The sequence below is a fragment of the Canis lupus genome, chromosome 28 (genome assembly GCF_003254725.2).
Source record: "Canis lupus dingo isolate Sandy chromosome 28, ASM325472v2, whole genome shotgun sequence".
In the NCBI taxonomy this organism is placed as follows: Eukaryota; Metazoa; Chordata; class Mammalia; order Carnivora; family Canidae; genus Canis; species Canis lupus.
In genome coordinates, this window is record NC_064270.1 from 6,749,412 (window position 1) to 6,776,364 (window position 26,953).

Below are 26,953 nucleotides of genomic sequence, written 5' to 3' on the forward strand. Positions count from 1 at the left end.
GCCATCTCTACTACTTTTCTTTTATTCTCAGGACTCAGCGGAACACCATTTTTAAATTTAACAGGCAGGATATACTCCCTGTTCTAGAGCTGATTATAATGTGGCAAGTTAACTGAAGTCCACCAAGTCTTCCATTACAGTGAAGTACACTGCTATTTTGATTCCAATTAATGGCCACATTTAAACTCTAGAATTATAGCTACTTAAATAGGCCATATTTATGAAAAGCTAAATTTATTCCCAAATCATTAAACAGAAAACCATATATATGACTCAATTTTCAAATTTTCTACCATTGAACACATATTAATCTCAATCAACACATATTTCACTTATCTCAAAATAGTCATTCATCTCCCCCAAACTTATTTTAACCATTTACTTCCAACTTTCTCAGTGTCCTCCACATAAATAAATCCAAAGGTTTTTTTAACAAACAAAAACATCAGGGTCACCTAGGTAGCTCAGTCAGTTCAGTGCCCAGCTTTTGATTTCGGGTTAGGTCATAATTTCAGAGTTCTCACAAGTCCCATGTTGGGCTCCAAGCTCAGTGCTGAGTCTGCTTGAGATTCTCTCTCCTTCACCCTCTGCCCTCTCCCTGCTGTGCTAAATAAATAAATAAATAAATAAATAAATAAATAAATAAATAAATATTTTTGAAAAATTTTTTAAATAAACAAGACATCAGGTACATTCTAAATCCTATGGCAATCTAACTACAGAACATCAGAATAAAAATCTTTGCCAACTTGGAGCCATACACTGATGACAAAACCCATTGTGGCAGCATCTAAATAGCAACACATTTACTTGATTTATCAATATAATGATCCATGATCAATTCTGCAACTTTGGCTACTTTGATTTTTAGCATGCTTAAGCCTTCCTACCATGAATGAATGCTCAAATCAAGTTAAGAGTAACTGAACATGAGTAAGAATAGCCAATGACAAACAGCATTCCAAAATCAAAGAGAAATCTTGACGTTTAGATCATTAATATTACTTCATGACTACATGGTCTACTCTAAGATGTCTCCTACTCAGTCTCTACAAGGGTGCATGTATATGTGTGTGCATATATACATATAAGAAAGATGTAGCTATGTTTTAACGTAAAAAAATTACAAGTACAGACACTGTTCTCCAGACTACCTGATAGGGTCCTACCCAGTGAGTCAACATAAAATGGTTAAATAGACAAGACAGCTCTTTTATGAATTCTATGGAGGAAAAGCAGAAGTTGTTATAAGGAACACTACAGCATATAGAGATGCTCTCATTCACTCCCAGGTCCTAACCTTATATCCATTCTACTTTCTCACTTTTAATTGCATGCCTGCTGCTCATTCTCATTTGGATAGCACCTCAGCACCATAACACTCAACTTATTAGGGGGGCAGAGATTCAAGAAGTGGAAATATCCGCATCGATAGTTTTTTTTTTTTAAGCTTTTATTTATTTATTCATGAGAGACACACAGAGAGGCAGACACACACAGGCAGAGGGAGAAGCAGGCTTCCCGCAGGGAACCCGATGCAGGACTCAATCCCAGAACCCCAGGATCACAACCTGAGCCAAAGGAAGACACTCAACCACTGAGCCACCCAGGCGCCCACCACATCAGTAGTTTAAAAATGAGAATAAGCAACTGCAGTTTTGACTTCTTGAACTTCAAATAATAAAATTCAGAGAGAAAGCAAGTTTGATGCTCTAGAAGTACCAAAAAGAGAAAGGGGGGAAAACCATCTTCTTTTCTTCTTCTTCAAGCCTTTTAATGGATAGGGACATCTATGAAGAATAGTATGGGCAACACACAGTGTCACCAAGTTTCAGCTGGGATGAAGCCATGTAAGGAAAGAGAAAGATTTTTTTTTTAAATCTAAAAGTAGATATGATTTAAGCCTAACAGCTCAGAATGATCTAGTTCTCCTTCATATCCTCTACTCCAGCAGTCAGCAATTGTAACATATTTTCTTCTGAAAGGAAGTTTTACCTTGCTAGACTTGTGCTAAACCCAAGATAACTATCATGCCTTCTTACCCAGCCTCCCTGACTCCAGGTTGTACTGTGGCAGGCACACATATTTCTCCAATCCACCTGCCTGGTCTTTCTAAACATGTTTTTATTGTCCTACCGTTCTGATCTCAGTCCTTTAGGGTTCCTACTGTCTGATGCAGAATCCACATCCCTACACCAGATACTGAAGACTGTCACTGTCATGCTAAGTATCATCAGTAATAGTCTAATTCTGGACTCCATTCTGGATCCCTACTCTTACTTTACTTTTATTTCATCTTTTTCATCTACTTCTAATCTATGTTCTCTTGCAGTGTAGTATGTACAAACACATCTTTTTTCTTTAAGATTTTATTTATTCATGAGAGAGACAGAGACAAAGGAGAGGGAGGAGAAGCAGGCTCCACACAGAAGCCCGATGTGGGACTCGATTCCAGAACCCTGCGATCACGTCCTAAGCCAAAGGCAGATGCTCAACCACTGAGCCACCCAGGCATTCCCATACAAACACATATTAAATGCTTTTTTAAACCAAGTAGAATCTAGTAAATAAAAATGCATTGGTTTTTTTTAATCCTAAAAAAATTCAATCCATCCTATCTCCCAGTAAGATCTAAGAGTCCCCCACTCGAGTCAGAAGTTCTGCTTAATAACTCCAGTTATTGCTCATGTTTCTTTCCTTGCTTTGGATTCCCATTCTCTGTAACTTTGGATTCCCATTCTCTGTAGCTAAACCCTATCTATCCTACAAAGTGGAGCTACAAGGACCTTCTCTATCACTTTTTTTTTTTTTTTAACCATTCTAGGCCAAATTCTTGCCCTTCCTTGGCTGTTTATGACAACTAATACATCACACCATCTAGTACTTGCTTTCATGTAACACTCTGTTGTATGTATGTTAGTTCCTAAGGACAGGATTCAGATAATTTGTGTCATCCACAATACATAACACCAGTCTAAGAACATAGTATGTAACTTGTAAATACTGAATTCAAACTCCATTTAACAGCATTGTCACATATAATACATGTGAATTTCTCTGGATTTAAAATAAAGGGAAAATATATAAAAGACTAAGAATTTTACATAGCATGATGGTTTATATAGCTGACTCTATGGAACATAAATCTACGGGACATTTCTACATAGGTTGTCTTTTGACAATAACTGAGTACTGTAAAAAGTCATCAGACTAGATCTCTAATAACATACACAATGCAAATTACGCTGAACACATGGTCTTTGGTGGTTTAGAACAAACATGAAGTGTCTTAGAGGCATCATAAATATTATGATCATGCCACAAGAGATTAGAAGATTGGGTTTTGAACTTGCTCATGACATTCCCTAGAAGAAACTTCTTAATATAAATCCCCGATGTCCGCTTACTTGCCTATGGCTTGCTTGCATAAAACTAGAATATCAAATGAGCAATTGCTTAACTTCCTGGACAGTATAAAATGGCTGCCGTTTTGAATATTTAATTATTGTAACAAAAGCTGAAGCATCCTTTTACCAGCTTTGTCTTCTTCATTGAAATCTTCATGTCTTTCAACATCCTCTGATGTCTCAGCACTCAATACATTTTCTATTATTTATGTCCCTCTAACAGAATGTGTCACTCCAACTCTCCTGTCTGCTTCAACCCTCCATTATGTCCCTCAGTGTGAAGCAAAATATTCACAATCAAAAGATTTTTCTTTCTTTCCTCCTCACTCAGGCCTTACATTTTTGATATTAAGCTATAATTTTCCTTAAGTCTCTGTGTTTCACATTTAACAGAATCTAGGCTTAAATTAGAATATCAAATATCCCATTGTATTTTAAAATGAAAATCATGTTTTATACTTACATGATTCATCAACTTTAATTCTGCTCAATAACTTTAAAATAGCTACAATGGAATAACATTTCATATGCTAGATCACACCGAAGTTGATAGGTCAAATAGGATCATCTACACTGGCAAAGAAGTACACAGTAAGCTTTAAAATGTTAACTGAATAATTGCTACCTTCAGATGAGCTCATATCTTTGGAATGTTGAGGAATTCAAGGTCAAAATATGATAAAATCAATCTCCCCACCCAGTCTCAAATCTTCTAAATGCTAAATTCATAATGCCTTTGAAAGTGGCATTTCAAAGGAAAATGGAATGGAAAAATTTTCCATTCATCAAAGTTGCATTTTGCAACAGTCTGAAGCATTAATACAATTCATGTTTTTATTCTACTTAAAATCAATACAAGTTTAATCTGACAAACATTGCAAAATGTTTCATCAGCATTATAAAATCTAAAAGTATTTAGATTGTATTTTTGCAACGTAAGGACTAACCATTTTTTAACCAGATTCAACTATTTTGATACACAGATTTAAATAATAAAGTCTTTTTCTTTCTCCAGATAACTTTTGCCCTTTGAATGAGTACGATGGCAATAAGGAGCCTGGTAAAGTTTTAACTTAAACTATCAATTAAAAAACAGCAACTACCTCCCCCAAATAGACAATAAACAAACAAAACAGGGTCTCTTTTAATCTAGATATATGTAGAACATGATGCTGGATAATATTAAGAACTGGCAAAACTCTGGTCAATTGTTCTTACTAGGCTTTGATATCACACATCTTAACCTGTATTCCAAAATGCTCTGTTGTTAAAATGCTCTTTACCAATAGAAACCAGGAAATAGATGATGGATAGGTTTCCACAAGAGCTTGTAAGTAGTTAATTGGTTACAAAGCTAAACAAAAATACCTGATCAGCAGCCAACATTGTTTCCATGTGAAACCTCAAAGTCTGATGAACTTCTGTTCAGTGAATTGCAGGTCTTATCACTGAGATCTAGGCCAACTATGCCTCTACAGCACAAATCTCCAACTTCTATCCCCACTCCTAGTTCTACTCCCTACTCTTCTTCATTAAGTTACAGTAACAGGAATTGGCCTTCTAAGGTCATAGCAATGACAAGTGAATGGGAAAGTACAAATGTTCCCTCTGAAAAGAGGAGGCTATTTGTATATTAGCAATTTCTAAAAGTGAATATTTTGCAGTTGTACTTCCTATATCAAAATGAAACAATATCCCTTTCTTGAGTCAAAACTTGTTGGCCATTTATTATGAAAATACATAAGCATCTACTATAGTTGAAGCTTTGCTTAATTGACTTTCCATATTAACCCATAATGAGTTACATCCTCCCTATATAAAATGCCCATAGTATACTCAACACCTATTATGGGATTAATCCATAAACTTCTGTCCTATCAGATGAGCTGCAAGCTTACCTAGAGGTGGTAGGTTTGTCTCCAAGCCTTTTTAATGCTTGTGTTACTGTAATTATGTGATTTAATATACGCAAACCAATTAAATGAATGTCAAAAAATTATTTGTATTATGAAAAGTATTTTGAATGCTCTAGAGAAAGCTAAATAAAAGGAGTTGGAACCGTTCTTATTTAGAAAGTTCTCAAATTAAAATTGGGCAGAATTTCTCTGTGAAAATATGAAAAAGAAGAAAAATTTTATGAGATATCTAAGTTTTCCAAATCTTTTAAAAGTTTATTGGAAGCCATGTAGCAGTGCTTTTACTCTTAATTTAGGATTCTTAACCATTTTTGAGTTATGGCTCCTTTGGAAATATAATGAATGGTGCAGTCCATCTTTCTCCCTAGAAACACAAATGATTAACAACATACAATTCTGGTGGTTCCTACATCCTGGCCCCATTTATTTTCCCCCTCCACCCTTCCAAAAAGCACATCTTGTGGCTTTTATGGATCCTAAGCTTCTAAACATTCTAGTCATATTTACACTCATTAAAAAATTAAGCACCGGGCAGCCCCGGTGGCGCAGCGGTTTAGCGCCGCCTGCAGCCTGGGGTGTGATCCTGGAGACCCGTGATCGAGTCCCACGTCTGGCTCCCTGCATGGAGCCTGCTTCTCCCTCTGCCTGTGTCTCTGTGTCTCTGCCTCTCTCTCTCTCTCTCAATCTCTCTCTCTCTGAATAAATAAATAAATAAATAAATCTTAAAAATAAAAAAAAAACAAAAAATTAAGCACCATTTTAGTGTAGCCAACTAAATTCCATAAGGTCTAATCTCAACTTTGTTAAGACCTTATTAATGATATTTCAGATTGGTTAATAATACCTACTACCTCTCAAGTGAGTCTATTCAACTTAAAAATAACAGATTCTAGGTTTCATTTCTCTTATTGTCTATGATCCTCATATGATTGATTGGTTAGCAATTCCTTATAGTTCTTTGCAATGCCAGGCTGTAACTCATAAATAAGGGTTAATCAGCTAGCATACACTAATCAGCTAGCATACACTCTAATTCTCAGGGTACAATAAAAATATATACATCAGGCTAGAATCAGAAAAAGCTCTTGACTTAGAATGGTAGTTATTTCTTCTCTCAGATTTAGTGTTCTAATAAGTAGTCCAAGTAATCTATCTTAATAAGGTTTTCCTTCCCACACATTGAGAGTCACATGAGAGTCACACAAAAGCATGGGTGGGTAAGAGATGTCAAATCACTTGTTCAAATATTCCCAACACATAGCTTTTCCTTCTGAAGTTCCTCCACTCTAAACCCACTGGGTTTATGAGTCATGAAAATTCTAATCTGCCACTATTGAGCATTTTCACCTCTAGATCATTTTCTCCAGCTGCCTAAAACAATTCCTGGGAGTCATTCTAAACTCCTTCTCCTCTTCCTTGCATCCAAGCAATCACCAGTCCTTTCAGTCAGCCTCCTAATTTATTTCTCAAGTCCATCTTTTCCTCTCAATTACTTTAGGTCCTTCCATGTTAACCAGCTCCTTGCCTGTGTTTGGTCCCTGAAAATATATATCCCAGAATTATCTTTCTGAAACAAGGTTGTGATCACTTCACTCACCAATTTAAAAGCCTAAAAATGGTTATCTTTCTCAGCTTAAAAATTCTTCAATGTCTCCACTGCACAAAGTTGAAGGCAAAGAATGTTCGAATGTTTTTGTGATCTGGCCCCTCCCGCTTCGTCGGCCTCACTTCTCACTTGCCTCACCCCTACCCTGAACCATCTGCTCTGTCTGCATGGCATGTTGTTTTCTTTCGTTTGTTTGTTTGTTTGTTTGTTTGTTTTTTAAAGATTTATTTATTCATGAGAGGCACACAGAGAGAGAGGTAGAGACACAGGCAGAGGGAGAATCAGGTTCTCTGCAGGGAGCCCGATGTGGGACTCAACCTGGGTCTCCAGGGTCACGCCCTGGGCCGAAGGTGGGGCTAACTCTCTGGGCCACCGGGGCTGCCATGTTGTTCTTACCTGTATAGCTGCTGTTCCCTCTGTTAAAAGCAAATCTTTTTGCTGCAACTCCTACCCCTGTTCCCTGGTCTGCCTATGGAACCCTGACAATTCAGCTCTAAATAAAGCTTTAAAATGCCCAAAGATGTTCATAACAGTATTGTTTAACAGTTAAAAACTGAGGGCACCTGGGTAGCACAGTCAGCTAAGCATCCGGCTCTTGACTTGGATGCAGGTGGTGGTCTCAGAGTAGTGGGATGGAGCTCTATATTGGGCTCAGTGCTCAAAGTGGAATCTGCTTGAAATTCTCACTCTACCCCTGCCACCTCCTGCTTGTACGCACACACATGCTCTCTCAAATAAATATTTTTTTAATTAGTTAAAAACTGAAAGCCACCTAAATCCTCCAAATATAAAAATGACTTTTTAATTACAATGGATTCCTGTGGTGGGATATTACGTGGTAATAAAAGTGTTTATAAACTTAATGATATGAAAGGCTAAAAAAATATGACTATAAAATTATTTATACAGAATCGTTCTCAACCATATAAAACACATTCACATAAAAAAGAGATCATTGGCACAATTGCACCAAAACAACAGTACTTCTCTCTGGGTAATAGGATTATGAGCAATTTTTTTCTTCCAGTTTTATTTTTTTTTATTTTTATTTTTTTAAAGATTCCATTTATTTATTCATGAGAGACACACACACACACAGAGGCAGAGACACAGGCAGAGGGAGAAGCAGGCTCCATGCAGGGAGCCTGACATGGGACTCAATCCCAGGTCTCCAGGATCAGGCCCTGGGCTGAAGGTGGCGCTAAACTGCTGAGCCACCCAGACTGCCCTTTCTTCCAGTTTTAAATGGTAAACATGTATTACTTTCAAAATCAGAAAAACTGAAAATATTTTAAACTGTTAAGACTTTCCTGGAGACTTCTCAACCCACAAACACACACACACAAATTTAATCATTCCCTCCTCTGATTCAAGTACACACTGTCTTTGTTGTATATATTACATACTGCTATAAACATTATCACCTATACTTTAACTCATGTTTATCAAGGAACTGTCTGATAGGATTTGGTTCAGCTTTATTCCCTACTTCCTGACCTCTAGTAGAGGCCAGTTAAATATCTATAAAATGAATGTGCTTTTACATTGCTAGCTACATGCAAATGACCAATAAATGATTAATCAATCATTTTTAAATGTAAGTCATTTAAAATAGTCAACAAATATTTGCCATATGCCTAAAACATCCCAGGCTGTCACAACCCCTGCAGATACTGCACTGAAAAGGTCCTTGCCCTTGTGGAGGCTACATTCTAATGTGGAGAAACAAAACAAAATAAACCAGCTCATTTCAGAGTGACAAGTGTTATAACAACAATGTGGAATGAGGGGAATCAAGAAGACCTGGGGAAAGAGTGTGACATCAAAGGCATATTGAAAGATGGTGCATGACAAGAGGTAAGCAGGGATAGTAGAATGGAATAACTGGACATGGAGTCAAAAGACCTAAGTTTCCATTCCTGCTCTGTCACCCACTAATCAGGTAATCTCTGAGTCTCAAGTGGGATGATAATCCCTAATTTACAAGAACATGTAAGGATTAAATAAGATAATTCATGTGAAAGGGTGAGGCCAGACATTCAGGGTTCCCTGTATTTTTTTTTTACCTGTATCTATTTGGAGAAGGACATCAAAAATAATATAATACCCCAGACTGGAGTACATGGATTATGACTGTGAGTGAAGATGCCAAAAGAAACTCAACAATGTAAATCTCATCACTTTGATCAGAGAATTCCATAATAGATTTGTAGTTAATAAAAATACTGCATATGCTATCCTTAACTATTTATCTGAAGTTAGGATTCTACTATCAATTACAATTGCATTAAACAACAACATGGCAAAGAGCTGAATGGTCTACCTACAAAATCAAATGCAAACATATAAAAAACAGGTTCATTTCCAAAAATTGTCTCTCAGCCTTTCCTCACAATCTCATAAACATTACCAATCTTCACTATTTTTAATCCCCTGTGAATCTCAGTTATATTTCTAGGCCAAAAGAGGAAAGGAAATTTTCCACAGCAGATTGCAAAAGAGAGGTGCTGGGCACATTTACTTCTTGTCCTTTTTAATTGCTGTGTATCTGAAACCTAAGAATCAGGTCTCCTGGACTCTGAGTAGGGGGGTAAGTTGTCAGATCACGAAAATGTTTCCTCTGAAGTATTCCAATCCCTAATCAATCCCCTCACTTTATCATATATTTAGGATAGAACGTCTTTTGTCCTTTACCTCTCTGCTTTCCAATCTCACATTCCTCAAATGACTGGCTGGTTGAATGGGCCTACTATAACCTACTCGTCAACCTCTTAGACCAAAGAATTCTCTTCTAGATATTTCTAGGTGCTATTTTCAGAATTATTTGGACCCTAATTCTGGTCAGTCCTAGTATTAATAACTTGATTTGAGACATCAGGAACAAAGCAGATTACCATGACAGGATAAATGAACTCCACAAGAATGAATTAACAGTGAGTAGGTAAAGAAAAATTTAACTCGTAAGATTCAAGCTAGTGTTCACATCTACTGGCTGCCAAAACCTTTTACGTCAAAATAAGAACTCTGCTTGCTTTTTGGCATGCCAAACCTGTAAAAAGAGTCATAGCCTGGAAATTCAGATGTCCCCTGAGTTTGGGAACACAGATAATATTTTCTATTTTTTAAAATTGAAGATGTACTTTATGACATTACATATATTCATGTTTCCACATTCTATGGACATCTTGTAGAGAAATGGTACAATGGCAAATCTGTCTCAAAAATGTTAAAGTATACTATATTGTAAAAAAAAAAAAAACACAAAACTATAGCACTGTGTGTTTAAATGTTTATACAGTCATTTAATGAGCACCTACTAAGTGTCAGGTGCTTTTGAACTTCTAGACACTGCTTCAGTTGTAGCACTGACCATTTAATTAGTTGCACTCAGTTACTAAAGAGAGTTCTTTCCCCCCTTGTACTTGATCTTGACTTTGAAATAAGTCTAAATGCTTAAGAAATGAAGATATTTGGCTGTACAACACAAAATTAGTACATGTTGTTTCCTTCCCTTCATGTGTATTAATTCTACAATCATATCAAATGATATAAAGGCTCTTTGGTGCTTATTTCTGATGCTCTCCTCTGAAGTATGCCAACAAGGGTTCATATCACATATTTATTATTTCTGAAAATTATATAATAAAGCTTCTGGGAAAAGAAAAGTAGGCTTGATTCCAAGATACTAATTTATGGTATTATTTTCATTTAGTAGTACCTTTCTATTTCAAGTTAAGTCAAAACGCAAATATTAGAATGGTTTCATATTAAAAAATTTACAAGCCCAGCATCTGTAAAGAACACTAAAGGAAATGAAAACTGAATGTAATAGAACCAAAACATAAAAGAACCCCATACAAGTCATTTACAAGGAATAAGGACCAGTTGCGGAAAATTCCTTGTTAAGCTGGATACTACTGTAAGCATAGCGATCTCTCCAGGAAAGCCCCCTTAAAGTGGTGGTATATCCCACAACTCTCAAGATCCAAACTGGGGTCTCTATACTGAATTCTATCTCTGACAACCACACTGGCCTCTATAGAGAGCCAAGCATGGTCTTCTAGAAAGTAAGGATAAGGAGCTTCAAATTAGAGCCCTTGTAGCTCCAGAAATACCAATATCAACACTGGTAGCAGTCAGGAAATTATAAGTTTAAGCAGCCCTTCACCAATTAAAATGTTATGTTCACAGGGCAAGGAAAACGCTTATACTTGCATTGGTAAGTCAACCAGAAGCAGAAGCAGGTAGTTACAAAAAACAGGTAGTTATTGCCTTTCTAGGTCAGGCAGTCACCATAATACACAGAGCCTTTCATTGCTCTTCCATCCCTGATGGACTCTTCTTTCCAGCCCCTCTTCATTTTCAGATGCCATCAACCAGTGTTTAACTCTGGACTACTGATTATCAACAATATTTCCTCTATCAAACTCCTACTGACTATAATCTGAGGTAGTTAGGCAGGCATCTAAGAGCCGTAACAAGATCTAATTTTCTGAACACTTTGTACACATTCTTTCAAAAGCAAACCCAGAAGATGGGTGCTCTCTCTTATTTTTGCAGACTGGGAAAAAGAATCTTTTGATAAATGATGTGACCCAATCACCACTGACAGAGCTGTGGCTTTGACCAGTATTTTTCTCATTCCAAGCTTCATGGACTGTCCACTACTCAATTATGCTCCTTTCCATCTCTCTCCTTAGTAAAGTCCATATGACTTAATCAAACTCTTCATATTGTTGAAAACAAAGCCATAATCTTCTGATACTTATGGATCAAAACACTACAAAAATCACCTGCACAATGACAAGATCCAAATGGACAGGCATTACCCTTGTGTAGCACTTGAAAAACAGCAAACTAAGCCAACCAACGGAGAAAGTTATTTAGGTAGAAAATTGTGTTTTATAAAATATCTAAAAACATTACATTTCTGAGGGTGTACTTTTGTATCAACTCACTGCAAGGTCATGAAAAGCTAACTACTTTTCAACATGCAACTTTGAAGTATTCAGTTTATATTATTATATTTATGTTTTCAGTAGCCTAGAAAATCTTCTAATATTTCCTAACCAACCAGTCTTTTAAATAGACTATAGATAATGTGGCTCTTTGTTGGCATTCACAGTAACCATGCCATAATAGGCTCTGAAACAGTTTGTGGGGTTGGGTGGACCTTAAGTGGTTTTGCATTAGAGCAGTAGTTAAGAAACCAACTATAGAAGAGTCTCTAGTTTTAAATCTAGGTCATACTATCCTTAGTCAAAAGTAAGCATAAACTAGACAATTTATACTACTTCCTAAAAAGATGGTTTACAAAAAAAAAAAAAAAAACCTTGACTGGTTGAAGATATCACTGTTTCCTCAAAATGTATTATGAATAGATGTATGTATTGACTTTTTAAAATAATCTATAAAATAAATAAATAAATAAAATAAAATAATAAAATAATCTATATTCCCAGGGTGCCTGGGCGGCTCAGTGGGTTAAATATCCAACTCTTGATTTTAACTCAGGTCATGATCTCTAGGTCCTGAGATCTCCCCAAGTTGGGGTCTGGGATGAACATAAAGCCTGCTTAAAGATTCTCTCTCTCCCTCTTTCCTTCCTCCCTTCCTCCTTCCCCCACACTCTCTCTCTCTTCAAAATCATCATCATCATCATCATCATCATCATCATCATCATCTATATTCCCATTAATTCATGTAAGGAATTTGTTCCTCTGTTATAAATAACCCACTAGCAAAATTAACACTAAATTACAATTAACTAGACATGCCAGAAAATACAAAATCTGTATAATTACTTTCAATTTGGGGTAAGGGAAGAGGAGAGATAAAGTCAGAGATGCAGAAAGAAAGCAAAACCTAATTTGAATTTTTTTCAAAAATACAATATTCAAAAATACATAAATTAAGTAAATAAGTAAATAGGGGGATATATTGACTACTGTTGCAAATAAGTGGTAGGAAATGTATGGGCACTATATTTTTCTTCCTCCATTTCCATCAATACAAATTTTTTAAAAGCAGTATTTCCAGGGTATATCATAAGGTCAAGTACAGATTCATCCCAGTCTCCTGCTTCTACACAACACTGTTAACTGATGTTCTAGAGTTATTATACTCAAGGTATTATAGTGGAGATTGGCTCTGGACGCAGATTACCTGGGTTCAAATCCCAACTCTGTCAATTACTGGCTGTGTGATCATGAGCAGATAAAGTAAATATATTAACACTCAATTTCTCTGTCAGCATAACGAGGGTTATAATAGATCTGAACCTCAAAGGAGTTTCAATGAGGAACTATACCTAAAGTATTTAGCACAAGGCCTGGCCCATAAGTTAATGGCAAATCACCTTTTGTTACAGTAACCAAAGGGTACCTTAAGACAGAAAAAAAAAGACCAAAAGACATTATATAGAAGTTTACACTTATTCAGACTGAACTGTATGAAAAATCAGTAATCCCTACTATAAAATCATCCAGAACCTCTGGTCACTATTACAACAATGATAATCATAGCCCAACATTTATGTGGTACTCTACTATGGGCCAAGCACTGTGTTAATATGCAGTTTCTCACCTGAACTCAATGAAGCAAGGAATTATTATTACCATCTTACAGATGAAGGTCAACATGTAGACATAATTTGCTCAAGATTATAAAGCAAGTAGCTGGCAGAGTTAAGATCTGAACCTAGACAATCTGCCTCCAAAGCCTGCTTCTGACAGAAAATACCTACTCAAACTTGGGCAAGGAATTTCGCATATTGGGATTTCAATTTTCTCCTTCGGCAAATGAACACAGAGTGGTGGAACAGGTATTCTTAAAAGTCCCTTCTAAACTCCTCTGGACAAAAATGCTATTTAAATCCAAATCCACTACATATAGAAAACATCTCTGCTTTGGTCCTTTTATATACCTAGGCTTCTCTGCTTATAGAAATATAAAATGATGCATATTTATAATTCCCCCAGTGGAGTGTCTCATTGTTCCTAAGCCCATTAGTGGGAGGTACATCACCAAGAGGCATCAACCAGACAGAAAACCTCCCTAGATAATTCCAAAACTAAGTCCCTTTGAATGGAGCCAAAGAGAACCTGACTTAAAATGAATTTTACCTGACACCACTAGTGCTACAGGGAGGTTAAGGATACACATCAACAAAATTAGCCAAACCTCTAGGACTGGAGCTATGTCATCCTACTTCTTAGGACCTTGGTTTCCTTATTTACAGATATCTATAAAGTAGATACAAGTAAACCTGAAGGAAGCAGGAACCTCAACTCAGGGAAACCAATCAACTTTGTTAGAATTGAGGGAAGGGGGTAAGGAGATGTATAGTTTGGAAAACCACATTCAAATACAGTCATTGCTTTTACAATATAAACTATAGAAGTAAAGCTCAAAAAAAAATCTATTGTGTTGGTTGGCAAAAGAAAGTGAAGCATCACTGACGGGATATGGATTTTAAAAATACATATTAAGAGGGATGCCTGGGTGGCTCAGTGGTTGAGTCTGCCTTTGGCTCAGGGCATGATCCCGGGGTCCCCACAGGGAGCCTCCTTCTGTCTCTGCCTCTGTCCCTCATGAATAAATAAATTAAATCTTTAAAATAAATAAAAATACATATTAAGGCATATTAGAGTAGATTACTGTTGCAAGCCCCTTTTAGCTCAGAGTCTGTAAAATGAATCTCTAGGACTACTTAAGATATTTTCCCCCTTTCATAGAAAAATGATTTAAATAAATGCACAAACATGTAAAATTCTATGCACAAGACTCAAAGTGTTTAGTTTTTGCTTTTTAAACATATGTGATATATTTAACACAAACTCTTGGGGCACCTGGGTGGCTCAGTGACTGAGCAATCTGCATTTGGCTCAGGTCATGATCCCGGGGTCCTGGGATCAAGTCCCACAACAGGCTTCTCGTGGGGAGCCTGCTTCTCCCTCTGCCTATGTTTCTGCCTCTCTCTCTGTCTTTCATGAATAAATAAAATCTTAAAAAAAAATAACCACAAAGTCATAATATTCCAACCCAAAACTAAAACACAACCAGGTTGTGTGTTCTAATCTGGTTCTAAGATTATTTCAAAACCCCAAAGTTCCATTTTAGTAAGACAAAGAAGTGAGACATAAAGTCCACGTAATTTTTCCTGAGACCAAATATATACAGCTCAATTTTTAATACAATCTCAAGTCTTTTGGCCATCTTTACCTACTCAATAGCACCACCAGGGATGAAAATAAGCTGACTTCAAATCAGTCTGTCCAGCTTCCATGAGCATTGCTGGTAAATGGTTTGCTGAGAAACCACTGGCAAACTACATACTACTTGTCAATATCAGTTTGGGGGAAATTTTATAATCTCTCCCCAGCCCTCCCTTCCAGAGACAATTAATCAAAAGCTAGTCGTATTCAGATTCAGGGCCTAGAAAAACATAACTAATGTCTACACTATAAGCTCTCACCCCTAAAACTTCCTCTCAGATTTTAGGTTATCTTCTAAGACTGAACTTGGATAGGGAGCATCAGTATAAAAAGAACTGTTTGAAAAGAATGGCTTTCCTACCAAATGCAGCCTCACGGTTCTATCCCCTCACCACAAAAATAAGCACAGAGAGAAATTCCAGAAAGCAGATTCCTCCTTTTCTCTACCAAACTAATCCCATCTTGCAGTTTCTCTTCATTTTATCAAAACAAACTTTAGAATGGAAAGAAATACACTTTAATATTAAAATCTTCCATTCTTAAAGGATGCCTGCGAAAATTTGTTAAGATCCTCTCTCATGAAAAACTCTCATACACACAATTTACAAGTTTCACGGGCTCCCTTGAACTGTCAAGGTTAAAAATCCTTGCGGTAGCCTAGGGAATCATGTGCTTCTCAATAACCCTATCACCTTCTTCATGGATGGGAGTCATCTCAAACATCACATCTAAAATGTAAGAACAACAAAATTCCAATTGCACCTGATGCTCTAAACTACTTCTGTCAAATTTCGGTTCTGCCATGTTTCAGCAATGCTCAAAGAATTTGTTTCATTTCCTTGACGACCCCAACTAGGTCTTATTCAAAGCCCTCTTCTCTCCTTCATTCTTTTCTTTTTTAACTGAGCCTAGAAGCTTATAGCCAAATCAATTTGTTAAGTGAAGAATAAATGTTTGCCTAGAACAAAAGCCCCCAGTGAATACTCACCCTCATCATACCCCCCTTTTTTTCCATACCCCCTTTTTTTAAAAGATTTTATTTATTCATGAAAGACACAGAGGCAGACAGAGAGGGAGAAGGCAGGCTCCATGTAGGAAGCCCAATGTAGGACTCGATCCCAGGACTCCAGGATCACATCCTGGGCCAAAGGCAGATGCTCAACCACTGAGCCACCCAGGAGTCCCTCACCACCCCTTTCCACCTTAAGATGTTCAGGACATTGCCAACTGATGTGGCCGTGGGCTGGATCAGAAAACAAGAACAGAATTAAGGACACTCCATTCAACCTTTTTGTCTGGGGCACTTCCTGGGTTTTTCACTGGTATTTAACACCAAGACACAAGGCTCATTTTTCATTAAAGTTGCAAGACTTTCACTTTGCCCAGTTTCAAATGGTGTAATTGATCTGTATTGTCTTCTTAAATAACCCATCTGAAGGACACTGCAGCTTTAAATATTTCAGTGCTAGCTAGCAAATAGACTCCATTGCAATATGGCTCTGAAGGTCGTGTCCTATTGTCTCTTTGCTCTAGAAAAAAACTATGTCTAGTCCTTCTTCTGGGTAACATAGGAAGGGTTACCCTAGAATTTCTACTCTTCCAACTTGGTCCCTAAAGGAGTTCATGAGTTTATTGGAATCTCACACTCATAATCTTCCCGGCAGGGACAATATGCTGATTGCTATTAATGATGCCAGCACCTTAGCGAGACATAAACACATGTGCTCACATTAGTTTAATTGAGCATATGCAACTGTCTGAAATAGCACCACTCAAGGGCTGTTAACCTCTTTAAGAGTAGGCCCAGGGTAGTTTGGGAGCGGATAGCTTTCAGAAGGCACTCAGGACCCAGGATTGCATAACTTGAAATGTGTAGCTACTTAAAATGACAGGAATCTCAGCCTACTCATTCTGGGACCAAGCCAGTATCTTGCCATAGACTGCACCTTGTCAAAGAAGGTCAAAATAAAAGGCACACACACGGTGAAGGAAAAAAATATGCCAAAAGAAAAAAGCCCTTTTCTATCTTATCAGGATGCTTAAATATGATTCCTCAGTCACAGTCACAGTGTTCCCTCACCCTTGTCCCCGGTACTGGAACAGCACCGGCGAAACGGAGTCTTGGGAATGGGACAAGGGAGCTGGACATCGCTGCCTTTTTTTAAAGAACAAAAATCACGATTAAATGGCAGGGAAGAGGGGGTATAAAGGGAGAGGAGTAGAAACGGAGGTGTGTGCAGGTGCACTGGAGCATTACCTGAAATGGCAACAGATTGTTACCATTATCCGTCCGGAAAGCGTTATCCTCCATCCAGGACTTGGAGGTGAGCGGGGCTGCCCGAGGAAACTTGGGCGGCGCGATCACATTGCTGGAGAAGGGCTTTTTGAGCGGCGAGATGGGGTTGAGCGGCGAGGGCACCCCGACTCCCACGCCCACACCCACGCCGACAGCCCGGCGAGGGTCCCGGCCAGCCGGCAGGCCGCCCCACGGGTTGGACGGCGCGCTCCAGGCGGCGTTCACACTCTGGTGCGTGTTCCAGCTGGACGAGGCGGACGAAGCGGCGGCGGCGGCCGCAGCGGCTACTGCAGCCGAGGACGAGGACGGCTTGCTGGTCATGATGGGCTGGTGGCCATACGCCGCGGCTGCACTCCTTTGAGCGTAGGGCGCCTGGCTGGGGCTGGCCGGCGAGCGGCGCTGCTGCGGGGGCTGCCCCTGCGGGGGCTGCGCGGGCTGCGCGGGCTGCGGCGCCGGCGGCGGCGGCTGCTGGTGGTGCTGGGTCTGCGCCAGGCCGATCTGCGGAGAGAAGGTGCCTCCGAAGACTGGGTTGACGTGGTGCGGGAAGTTCTGGAAGAGCATGGTCCCGTTGACTGGGGTGATCCCCTGGAAGAAGCTGTCCTCCACAGCGTTCGTGGTGCCCGTGGACCAGGTGCTGCCGAAGGACGGCGACAGCGACGCGCCCGGCGCCGTGGGCTCCTGCGGCGGCGGCGGCTGCTGAGGGGGCTGGTGGAAACTCAAGCCCGGCAGGAGCGGCGATTCCATCTGCATCTTGTCAGGGCCGTTGGGGGCCGGCGGGGCCGCGGCGGGGCTGAGGGCCGGCACTGCGCTGCTGTCCTCCGGCTTGGGGGTCTCTGAGGAGAGGGGCGTGGACGGGGCTTCGGCTGCGCTGGGTTCGGGCTGGGGCTGCTGCTGCTGCTGCTGCTGCCGCTGCTGCTGGGGCTGGGGCTGGGTTTTGCTTTTGTCCATCAGTAAATCATCCTGCATGGTTTGCGCAGCTGAAACGGGGGAAAAAAAGAGATGCGTTATTGTCAATGTGATCGTTAATGCCCCTCGCTAAAGCGGGCGGGTGTTTTACTTGCGAAAATCCAGTGCCACCGCTACTAGCCAATTGCAATGCAAATCCATAATCTCCCATTTAGAAGAACAGGTCGGGCTGGGGATGGGGGGGGTGGTGAGAGGCTCGTGCAAGGTCTCTAAAAATACTGTGAGAGCGTCTTCACCCTTTCTGATGTCTTGGTTCCTTTCCTGTATTAGTGAGAGATGTGCTTATAAAATAGAAAGACAGCAATTTCGCCACGTCTCTTTTCCCTTCACCGGAACTCAGAGCGTTCACCCTGCAATAAGAAACTGATTCTGGTTCCTGTTTTTTCCCAAGCACCACCCTCCCCCAGTTATTTGCATACGTCAATAAATACTGCTGCGTCCTTCAGCAAGGTTAAAAAGACACCGCACACGACCCTTTCTTTCCCCTTCCCTGCTCGGCACTTTAAAGAAACAGCAGTCTTATCCCTCTTGATTAGCAAACTGCCTTCTTGCGTTGATAATTGTTTCATTTAACAGCAGCGAACCACGAGGGAGGAAATCCTTGGCATTTGTTAGGAGGAGGACTCAGCTGCACAATCATTCTCTGGCCTCCCAGTAGCTGCAGCTACTCCATTTTGTTAGGAGACATTAAAACAACAACAACAGCAACAACAACAACCAACAAACCACCGTTTTTAAAGAGGTAAAAATCTACTGAAACGTTTGTAAGCGCTTGCTTCTTGTTACAGTCTAAGGATTAGGATTTTTCTGCTTATTCTCCAATCTTCTTGCCTCCAATTCTGCCACACAAGAAATTTCTTGACTTCTCAGTGGTTCGGGTCTCAACGGGAGCCTGAGAATTTCTCTGCAGGGTGGAGAAATGTTCTGGTTGGATTTGAGGTCAGAGAGAGCGAAAGACAGAGACAGACTGCCTGTGAGATGGGGTGGGGGCGGAGCTTTAAAAAAAATCCCCCTGAGATTAAAGTAGAAAGTCAAGATACTTCTGGGGTTGCCAGATTTTCATTTTTGAATCCTCCTGATGCTGCCTTGGTCACAAGACTTTGGCAAATTTAGAATCCATTCTCTTATCACTGGTATTAGCAATGAAAGATTATGAAGACCCTGAATTACCATATGCTAGCAAACGTGTTAAAAATAGCATAGTACAAAGTCCCAAATTCTCATACATTGTAATTATAGTGCATTGCCATCACTGCTTCGTTTAGCCATAAAAGGAGCGTATGGTATTTTCCATCTCTCATAGAAGGGCTATATTCACCTCTGCCATACAGCCTATTTTCTCATTCAAGGATGAAAATAGTAATCACTCAAAATCAGGAGATTTCCATACACATAGTTATCACTGAGCTATCTTGTCCTTTAGAACATGTTAATTGTTTTAAGTACATGAATATTACAATGCTGAAACCCTAAAAACAAATATTTTGAGATGTTAAAGGAGCATATGACCAAACACATAATTATTTTTAGATGATGATTCAGTATAATTGCAACAAAGTTATTAATATATTTAATGCAGTTACTTAATTAACTCAGATACTTGGAGAAGCATCTTTCCCAGATCATTTGTGAAAGGACATTCAGAATCACACAGAAGCTGTCTTTGGACATCTTCATGATAACTGTTATAAAATAAATGTATTGAAAAATGGAAATGCCATCATTCTTAACTATTAAGCAAAATATGTCAGATCAATGAGATTAACGTAGTGCCATTTTATTAAAGATTATCTTTAAAACGGTTATCTTCAATTTTAAAGTTTCATACACAAAATAGTGGGCTCAGGGAAATGCTTCATAGCCACCTCACTCTACTCTTTCCTCCCCTTTTCTCCCCCACCAAAACCCAGTCCAGTATACCTCACAAATTGCCAGCTACTACCAATATAACCCACGTAAGATTGACTTTGTTCCTCAGTTCCCTTTTCTAAAACCATGACTTTGATCAGTATTGTAAAATCTGACACAAAGAGACAAGTAAAGCTTGGATTCACAACAGCACAAAGTTCTATCATTGCCAAAGGAAATGGTCATAGAAAAAGACATTTTCATACTCGGTTTAAGCAGTGCTGCAGTAAACCATTAGAATCTGGGATCTGAGTTGCTTTCAGTAGGCTAGAATTGTTTTTACAATAGCCATATCATCATGGCTGAAATATGCATTTGATAATAATTTTAATATCACTCAGTTTTTCCAATACTTGTATCGATGCTTTTTGTTAATGCCTTCAGTTTAAACTACATTCTCTTGATAGAAAAATTAATGCTATACTACAGCAAAAAAAAAGCTAAAAAGTAAGCTGGACTCAATCTTTTATGAAGGCTATAATTAATCTATTTATTGAATTAAAAATTTTTATCATAACAGGAACACCCATTTTTCTTCTCTACATTCCTTAAAGATATAAATTTCACTTTCTGCATAAATTCATTCTGTCAAGGTCAAGACCCACATTTAATAAATAAGACCCTTTAAACAAAAGGAAAGCAATAGATTAAGATAACATTTTTAAAGTTAATATGCAATGTCTCTCGGTAACTGCTTATATAGTTTGTTTGGCTGTGTTTCTCTTTTTCTTTTTTCTTATTTACAGCAAAGTCCGAGAAATAGATACCTCCTTCCCCTCCCCCCAACCACACACACAATAGATCTTCCTTTACATGCAATCACCCAATCTCAAGTAACAAATTCATAGTAGCAGTTACCTTTGAGTGTCCAGTTTTTAAGGATCGATAAAATTAAAAATTGTACAATATTTATTTTCTTCTTTCAGGTTGATTATGTGACCGCTCGGGCAAAAGCACTTTGACAACTGTAAGAAAAGAGGGCATGCGCACACAGGGAACTGTGGGGGCTGAAGTCCTTCACTAGGTACTCTGCCTGACTTAAGCACGTTCAGCCAAGGAAAGGAGGAAGCCTCGCAAGTAGTGATTCCAAGGGGAAGAGCTTGTGCCCGATTACATTATATTTTCCTACCAATCTGAATCACAAATTGTTGAAATGAAAAAGGAGAAAAATTAAACTGGTTTGTCAACTTGGTTTAGAAAGCCAGGTTAAAAGAGAAACTGGATTGAAGGACTCAAATAAACCCAGCAGAGCTACCTTAAATGGTATTAGAAGGGTTATGACTGGGTAGCCAGCAATAGGAATCCTACCCGAGCAAAAAGAGATTGGGGTGGAGAGGGATTAGAAAAGGAGAGAGGACCAGGAGAAGATAAATATTTAAAATCTGACCATCCTTAAAAGAAACATTTTTAATATTATAGAATGAAAAATATCTTAATATTAAATGTGATATTAACCGTGAAGATCAGGTGAAAATAGGTTTCAGTCACAAATTTCTGACATTTTATCCACCAAGATTTCTTTGTATTTGAGTTTTCTTTTTTTTTTTTTTTTTTGTATTTGAGTTTTCAATGAAGGCACAATTCACTTAAGATTCTACTCGATATGCTCTGAATCAACTCACCACCTTATTTTACTTGTCAAAATGAAAGTTTACTTTGCATTATTCATACAATGATCAATCAAATAAAATTCAACTCTTTTAAGCTAAAATAGTATTTGATGAAAAACTAAAAAATAATTTGACATTTAGTGTTTCATTGCATAGGACAGTGACTTCTTTAATAACACAAAAAGTAAATACAGTTTCTATTTTTCAAAAAAAAATGTTTTTGGTGTATAGTTTTCCTATCTTAACCTCATGACTCCAAGGCTAGAATCTCACAACATATCAACATCAACCCTTATTATCCATAGCTTCTGAGAGCAATAGTTCAACTACCAGTTTGCTCACGTAAGCAGAAGATATTATTACTTGTGGGATTTGGTTCAATGCCATTCACCCAAGGGGTTCAGAGTAAATGTCAGTTGATGACTATGCCGATTGAACTTGGAACTAAAAATGTTAAGCATCATTTAAAACTGTCTTAATTCTCTATTTCCTTTCTTTGCCAATTAGAATTAAAGTAATACCAGAGACTACCAATTTGCAGCGTTAGTGGTCTTTGTTTCTAGTTATTTCTTTTTTTTTTGTTTGTTTCTAGTTATTTCTAAGGAAAAATCAAAACAATTTAAGAGGAAAAATTGTGAATCAATTGTGAATCAACCTGTGAAACGCTTTTTTAAAAAGAACTAATGGACTTCTTATTCCTACTATGAACTTATTTTATATTCCTTTTTTCTCTTCCTCTGCTTTCCTAAAGAAAGCCTCACTTCTACCAAAGTGCTGTACTCATCATTTGCATTCCAGAGTCTGTCAGGATCACTCAAGGTTAATCTTATTCCTGAAGATTTCCCTAATCTACCAAACTTCTACATTTTCAAGTACATCAATTAGGTGTAAAAAAAAAAAAAAAAAAAAAAAGTTCTCTCATAAAATCCTTACAAAGGCTTGTTTAAAAAATAGATTTTAAAAATTATTTATAATTAATTTGTCAAGATATTATTGGTAGGAATTCTTAAGTAATTCAGGTGTGCTTGAAAGTGGTTTACTTGGGGGCAGCCTGGGTGGCTCAGCGGTTTAGCACCGCCTTCAGCCCAGGGTGTGATCCTGGAGACCTGGGATGGAGTCCTGAGTCGGGCTCCCTGCATGGAGCCTGCTTCTCCCTCTGCCTGTGTCTCTGCCTCTCTCTCTCTCTCTGTCTGTCTCTCATGAATGAATAAATAAAATATTTAAAACAAAACAAAACAAAAACAAAAAAAAAGTGGTTTACTTGGGCATTTATTTATGCACCTGACCCCAAGTGAGGGTTTAATGCTAATTCACACAATAAAGAAAAATAAACATTGGCCCTAACCCATGATAAATGGCAATCAGTAATTAGCACTGCCCATACTTAATGTAATTTTATTCTATTTCAAAATGAAGTAATTTCTGCTCTTTCTTTCCTAAAATGAGCATTCAAATCTAAAAAGAAAATGACTTGGGGCACCCGGGTGGCTCAGTCAATTAAGCTAGTCTTCAGCTCAGGTCACAATCCTAAGGCTCTGGGATGGAGCAAACTCTCCATTCCTTCGCCAGGCTCCCTGCTCCGTTGGTCAATGGGAAGTCTGCTTGTCCCTTCCCCTCTGCTCCACTACCCCCTGTGCTCTCTCTCAAATAAATAAAATCTTTCTTTTTTTTTTAAATTTTTATTTATTTATGATAGTCACAGAGAGAGAGAGAGAGGCAGAGACATAGGCAGAGGGAGAAGCAGGCTCCATGCACCGGGAGCCCGATGTGGGAATCGATCCCGGGTCTCCAGGATCGTGCCCTGGGCCAAAGGCAGGCGCCAAACCGCTGCGCCACCCAGGGATCCCAAATAAAATCTTTCTAAAACGTAAAAAAGAAAAAAAAATGACTCAAACATAGATACCAAAGTGTAAATAAATACCAAACAAACAATAAATTATAGGAGAACCCCCAATAAGGATAAAGATCTCTACTGAAATTCTGTTTTTTACTTAACCAAAAAGGAAGCACCTTCTAAAATTCTGTCTTCGGGTCACAGAGCTTAACCATATATCCTTTTGAACAGTCATGGAAAACTAAAAATAGAGCCTGCAGCGTTAACTCATTGGGATGTACTTGGGTGAAATACATCTTTTTAGGCTTCCTTCCATTCCTTTCCTACTTACATCTCGAAAACAGTGTTTATGAGTCCTGGGTAATTGGTGGTTGCTCCATAGATGTTTGCTAAATGCATGGATGGATGAAATCATTTTTGATTATCTAAAACAGCCAAGGTTTGAGTAAGTATTAAATTATTCTCCACTTAGGCAATTACTTTTTCAACAGCTGCATGAATGGATATGAAGGGGAGTGGTATAAAACAGGAAAACATTTTTGGTTTTGACCCTTACGAAGTTGAGCACTATTAGATTATCATCATGAAATAATAGTCACTCAGCACTAATTGAACAGGGAACTTTGTTCCCATCTAAGAGTTTACAGTCTAATAAAGATACCCCCCTCTCCACCCTAGAAACTGCTTAAGTTCACAATAGCACTCAGAGTTAAATCCAATGGATGTTTTGTCAGTCTTTATCTTGCTTGATCCTGCAGCAACAGTGACATAACTGACCACACTTTCTGGATATACCTTCCCTTTGCTTCCTTCATGCTGTCCTTTCTTGCTTTTTTTCACATTTGTGGTTATGTGTCCTCTGGCATGCTGGTGTTCTCTCTCACTAGCTCTCAGTCTTCTTTGCTGACTAAATATTGAATTCCTCAGGGCTCTATCCTAGGCTATTTTTTTTACCTCACTCTATGTGAGTGGCTTTCCCAACTACTAAAGGACGGACCAGGCCTATCATATTGACAGCTATATTCCCAACATCTATCACTGTGCCTAGTATATATAATAAGTAGGTATTCAGTAAATATTTGTTGGATTAAAGTTACATTTATGTGTAAAGGGCCAAGAATGCCACGGCAATCTAGATGGCAAAAAGTAATAAACCTAGAGGACTTACACTACTAGATATCAAGACCTAGCATAAAGCTATAATAATTAGGCTGTGATTATTGGCACAAGGATAAGCAAATAGACACAAAGAATAAAATAAAAAGTCCAGAAACAGATGCAGATATGTGTATGGTCACCAGATTTGTGAAAACAGTAACACTACAGTAGTGAAAGGATTTTTTTCAGTAAAAGATATTGATGTTGGGGATCCCTGGGTGGCTCGGAGGTTTAGTGCCTGCCTTTGGCCCAGGGCACGATCCTGGGGTCCCGGGATCGAGTCCTACATCAGGCTCCCGGTATGGAGCCTGCTTCTCCCTCCTCCTGTGTCTCTGCCTCTCTCTTTCTGTCTATCGTAAATAAATAAATAAATAAATAAATAAATAAATAAATAAATAAATAAATAAATAAATAAATAAATCTTAAAAAAAAAAAAGATACTGAAGTTAACTGAATACCCACATGGCAAAGAAGAGACTTTCACCCTTGTCACACCATACACAAAAATCAATTCCAGATGGATTGTAGGTCTAAATGTAAAATATAAGCAATATAGCCTTTAAAAGAACATAGGAGAATATTTTCATGACATTGGAATAGGCAAAATTTAACAGGTCACAAAACCATTAACCATAAAGGAAAAATTTAATAAACTAAACAAATTAAGAACATCTGCTTACCAAAGGACAGAATTACAGTGAAAACCCACAGAATGAGAGAAATATATGCAATATGTGTATTTTTCAACAGATTTGTAATCAGAATACATAAAGGACTCTTACAAAATAATAGTAAATATCCCAAAGAAAAAGACAAGCGACTTCAACAAAAGATACTCAAATGCTCAAGAACATATGGGGAAAAAAAGCATATGATTACCTAGCTAATCATCAAAGAAATATAAAACAAATCCAAAAATGCTAAAATTGGAAAATGCAGATAATACCATACATTAGCAAAGCTGTGGGAGCAACTCATTCTCAAACACTGTTGGTAGAAGAATAATATAACTATACAACCACATTGCAAAACTATTTAGCAGGATCTATTAAAGCAAACATTCAGGGGCACCTAGATAATTACAGTCGGTTGAGCATCCAACTCTTAGTTTGGGCTTAAATAGAGATCTCAGGGTCATGGCATCAAGCCCCATGGTGTGCTCTGCGCTCAGTGCGGAGTTACCTGTGGCTTTCTCCCTCTTCCTCTGCCCCTCCCCACCCTCTGTGTTCATGAGCACACGCGCTCTCATCTCACTCTGTCTCTCAAATAAATAAATATATTTTTAAAAAGCAACACTCATACGCCTTATGACCCAGCAATTCTGCATCTAGATATATACCCATCAGAAATGCAAACATAGGGATCCCTGGGTGGCGCAGCGGTTTGGCCCAGGGCGCGATCCTGGAGACCAGGGATCAAACCCCACGTCGGGCTCCCAGTGCATGGAGCCTGCTTCTCCCTCTGCCTATGTCTCTGCCTCTATCTCTCTCTCTGTGTGACTATCATAAATAAAATAAACTGAAACTTAAAAAAAAAAAAGAAATGCAAACATATGTTCACCAAAACACATATTCAAAGCAGCATTAATTAGAAATAGCACCTGGAAATAATCCAAATATACATCCACAATCAAATGTATAAGTAAATTTGTGATAGATTCATATAATAGAATATCATAAGGCAAAGATAATGAAGAGCCTCTTACTCTATTCAAGAACAGAGATGAACTGCATGAATACAATGTTGAGTGAAAGAAGCCTAACAGAGCAGAGGACATACTATATGATTCAATTTATATAAAGTTCTAATAAAACTAATTTATAGGTTAGAATTCACTATAGTGGTTACCTCTGCTGAGAAATAATTGGTAGGGGACATAAAAGGGGACTGCAGGGATGCTGGTGATATACTGTTTCTAAAACTGAATGCAGTTACACAGGTGTATTTACTTTGAAATTTCAGAAAACTAGACATAATTTATGCGATTTTCTGCATTTTTGTTATATTTCCATTAAATTTCTAAAACTTACATATAT

At 38.3% G+C, this 26,953-nt stretch overlaps 1 protein-coding gene across 16 annotated transcripts in view; it reads right to left on the reverse strand.

Annotated features, from left to right (window-relative positions):
- Positions 1–26,953, reverse strand: part of CPEB3 (cytoplasmic polyadenylation element binding protein 3) — a 201,724-nt gene that overhangs the window by 146,898 nt on the left and 27,873 nt on the right. For 14 of the 16 annotated variants that reach the window (XR_003144006.3, XR_007406903.1, XR_007406902.1 and 11 more), the window contains one exon: positions 17,403–18,418. Coding sequence is in view for 13 of the 16 variants with exons in the window: in XM_025466509.3 (XP_025322294.1) it covers positions 17,403–18,418 (1,016 nt within the window). In the remaining 3 variants the exon portion in view is untranslated. Of the gene's footprint in view, positions 1–17,402; positions 18,419–18,643; positions 18,780–21,173; positions 21,325–26,953 lie in introns of those variants that run through there. The other 2 variants (XM_025466513.3, XM_025466514.3) reach the window with 2 other exon arrangements.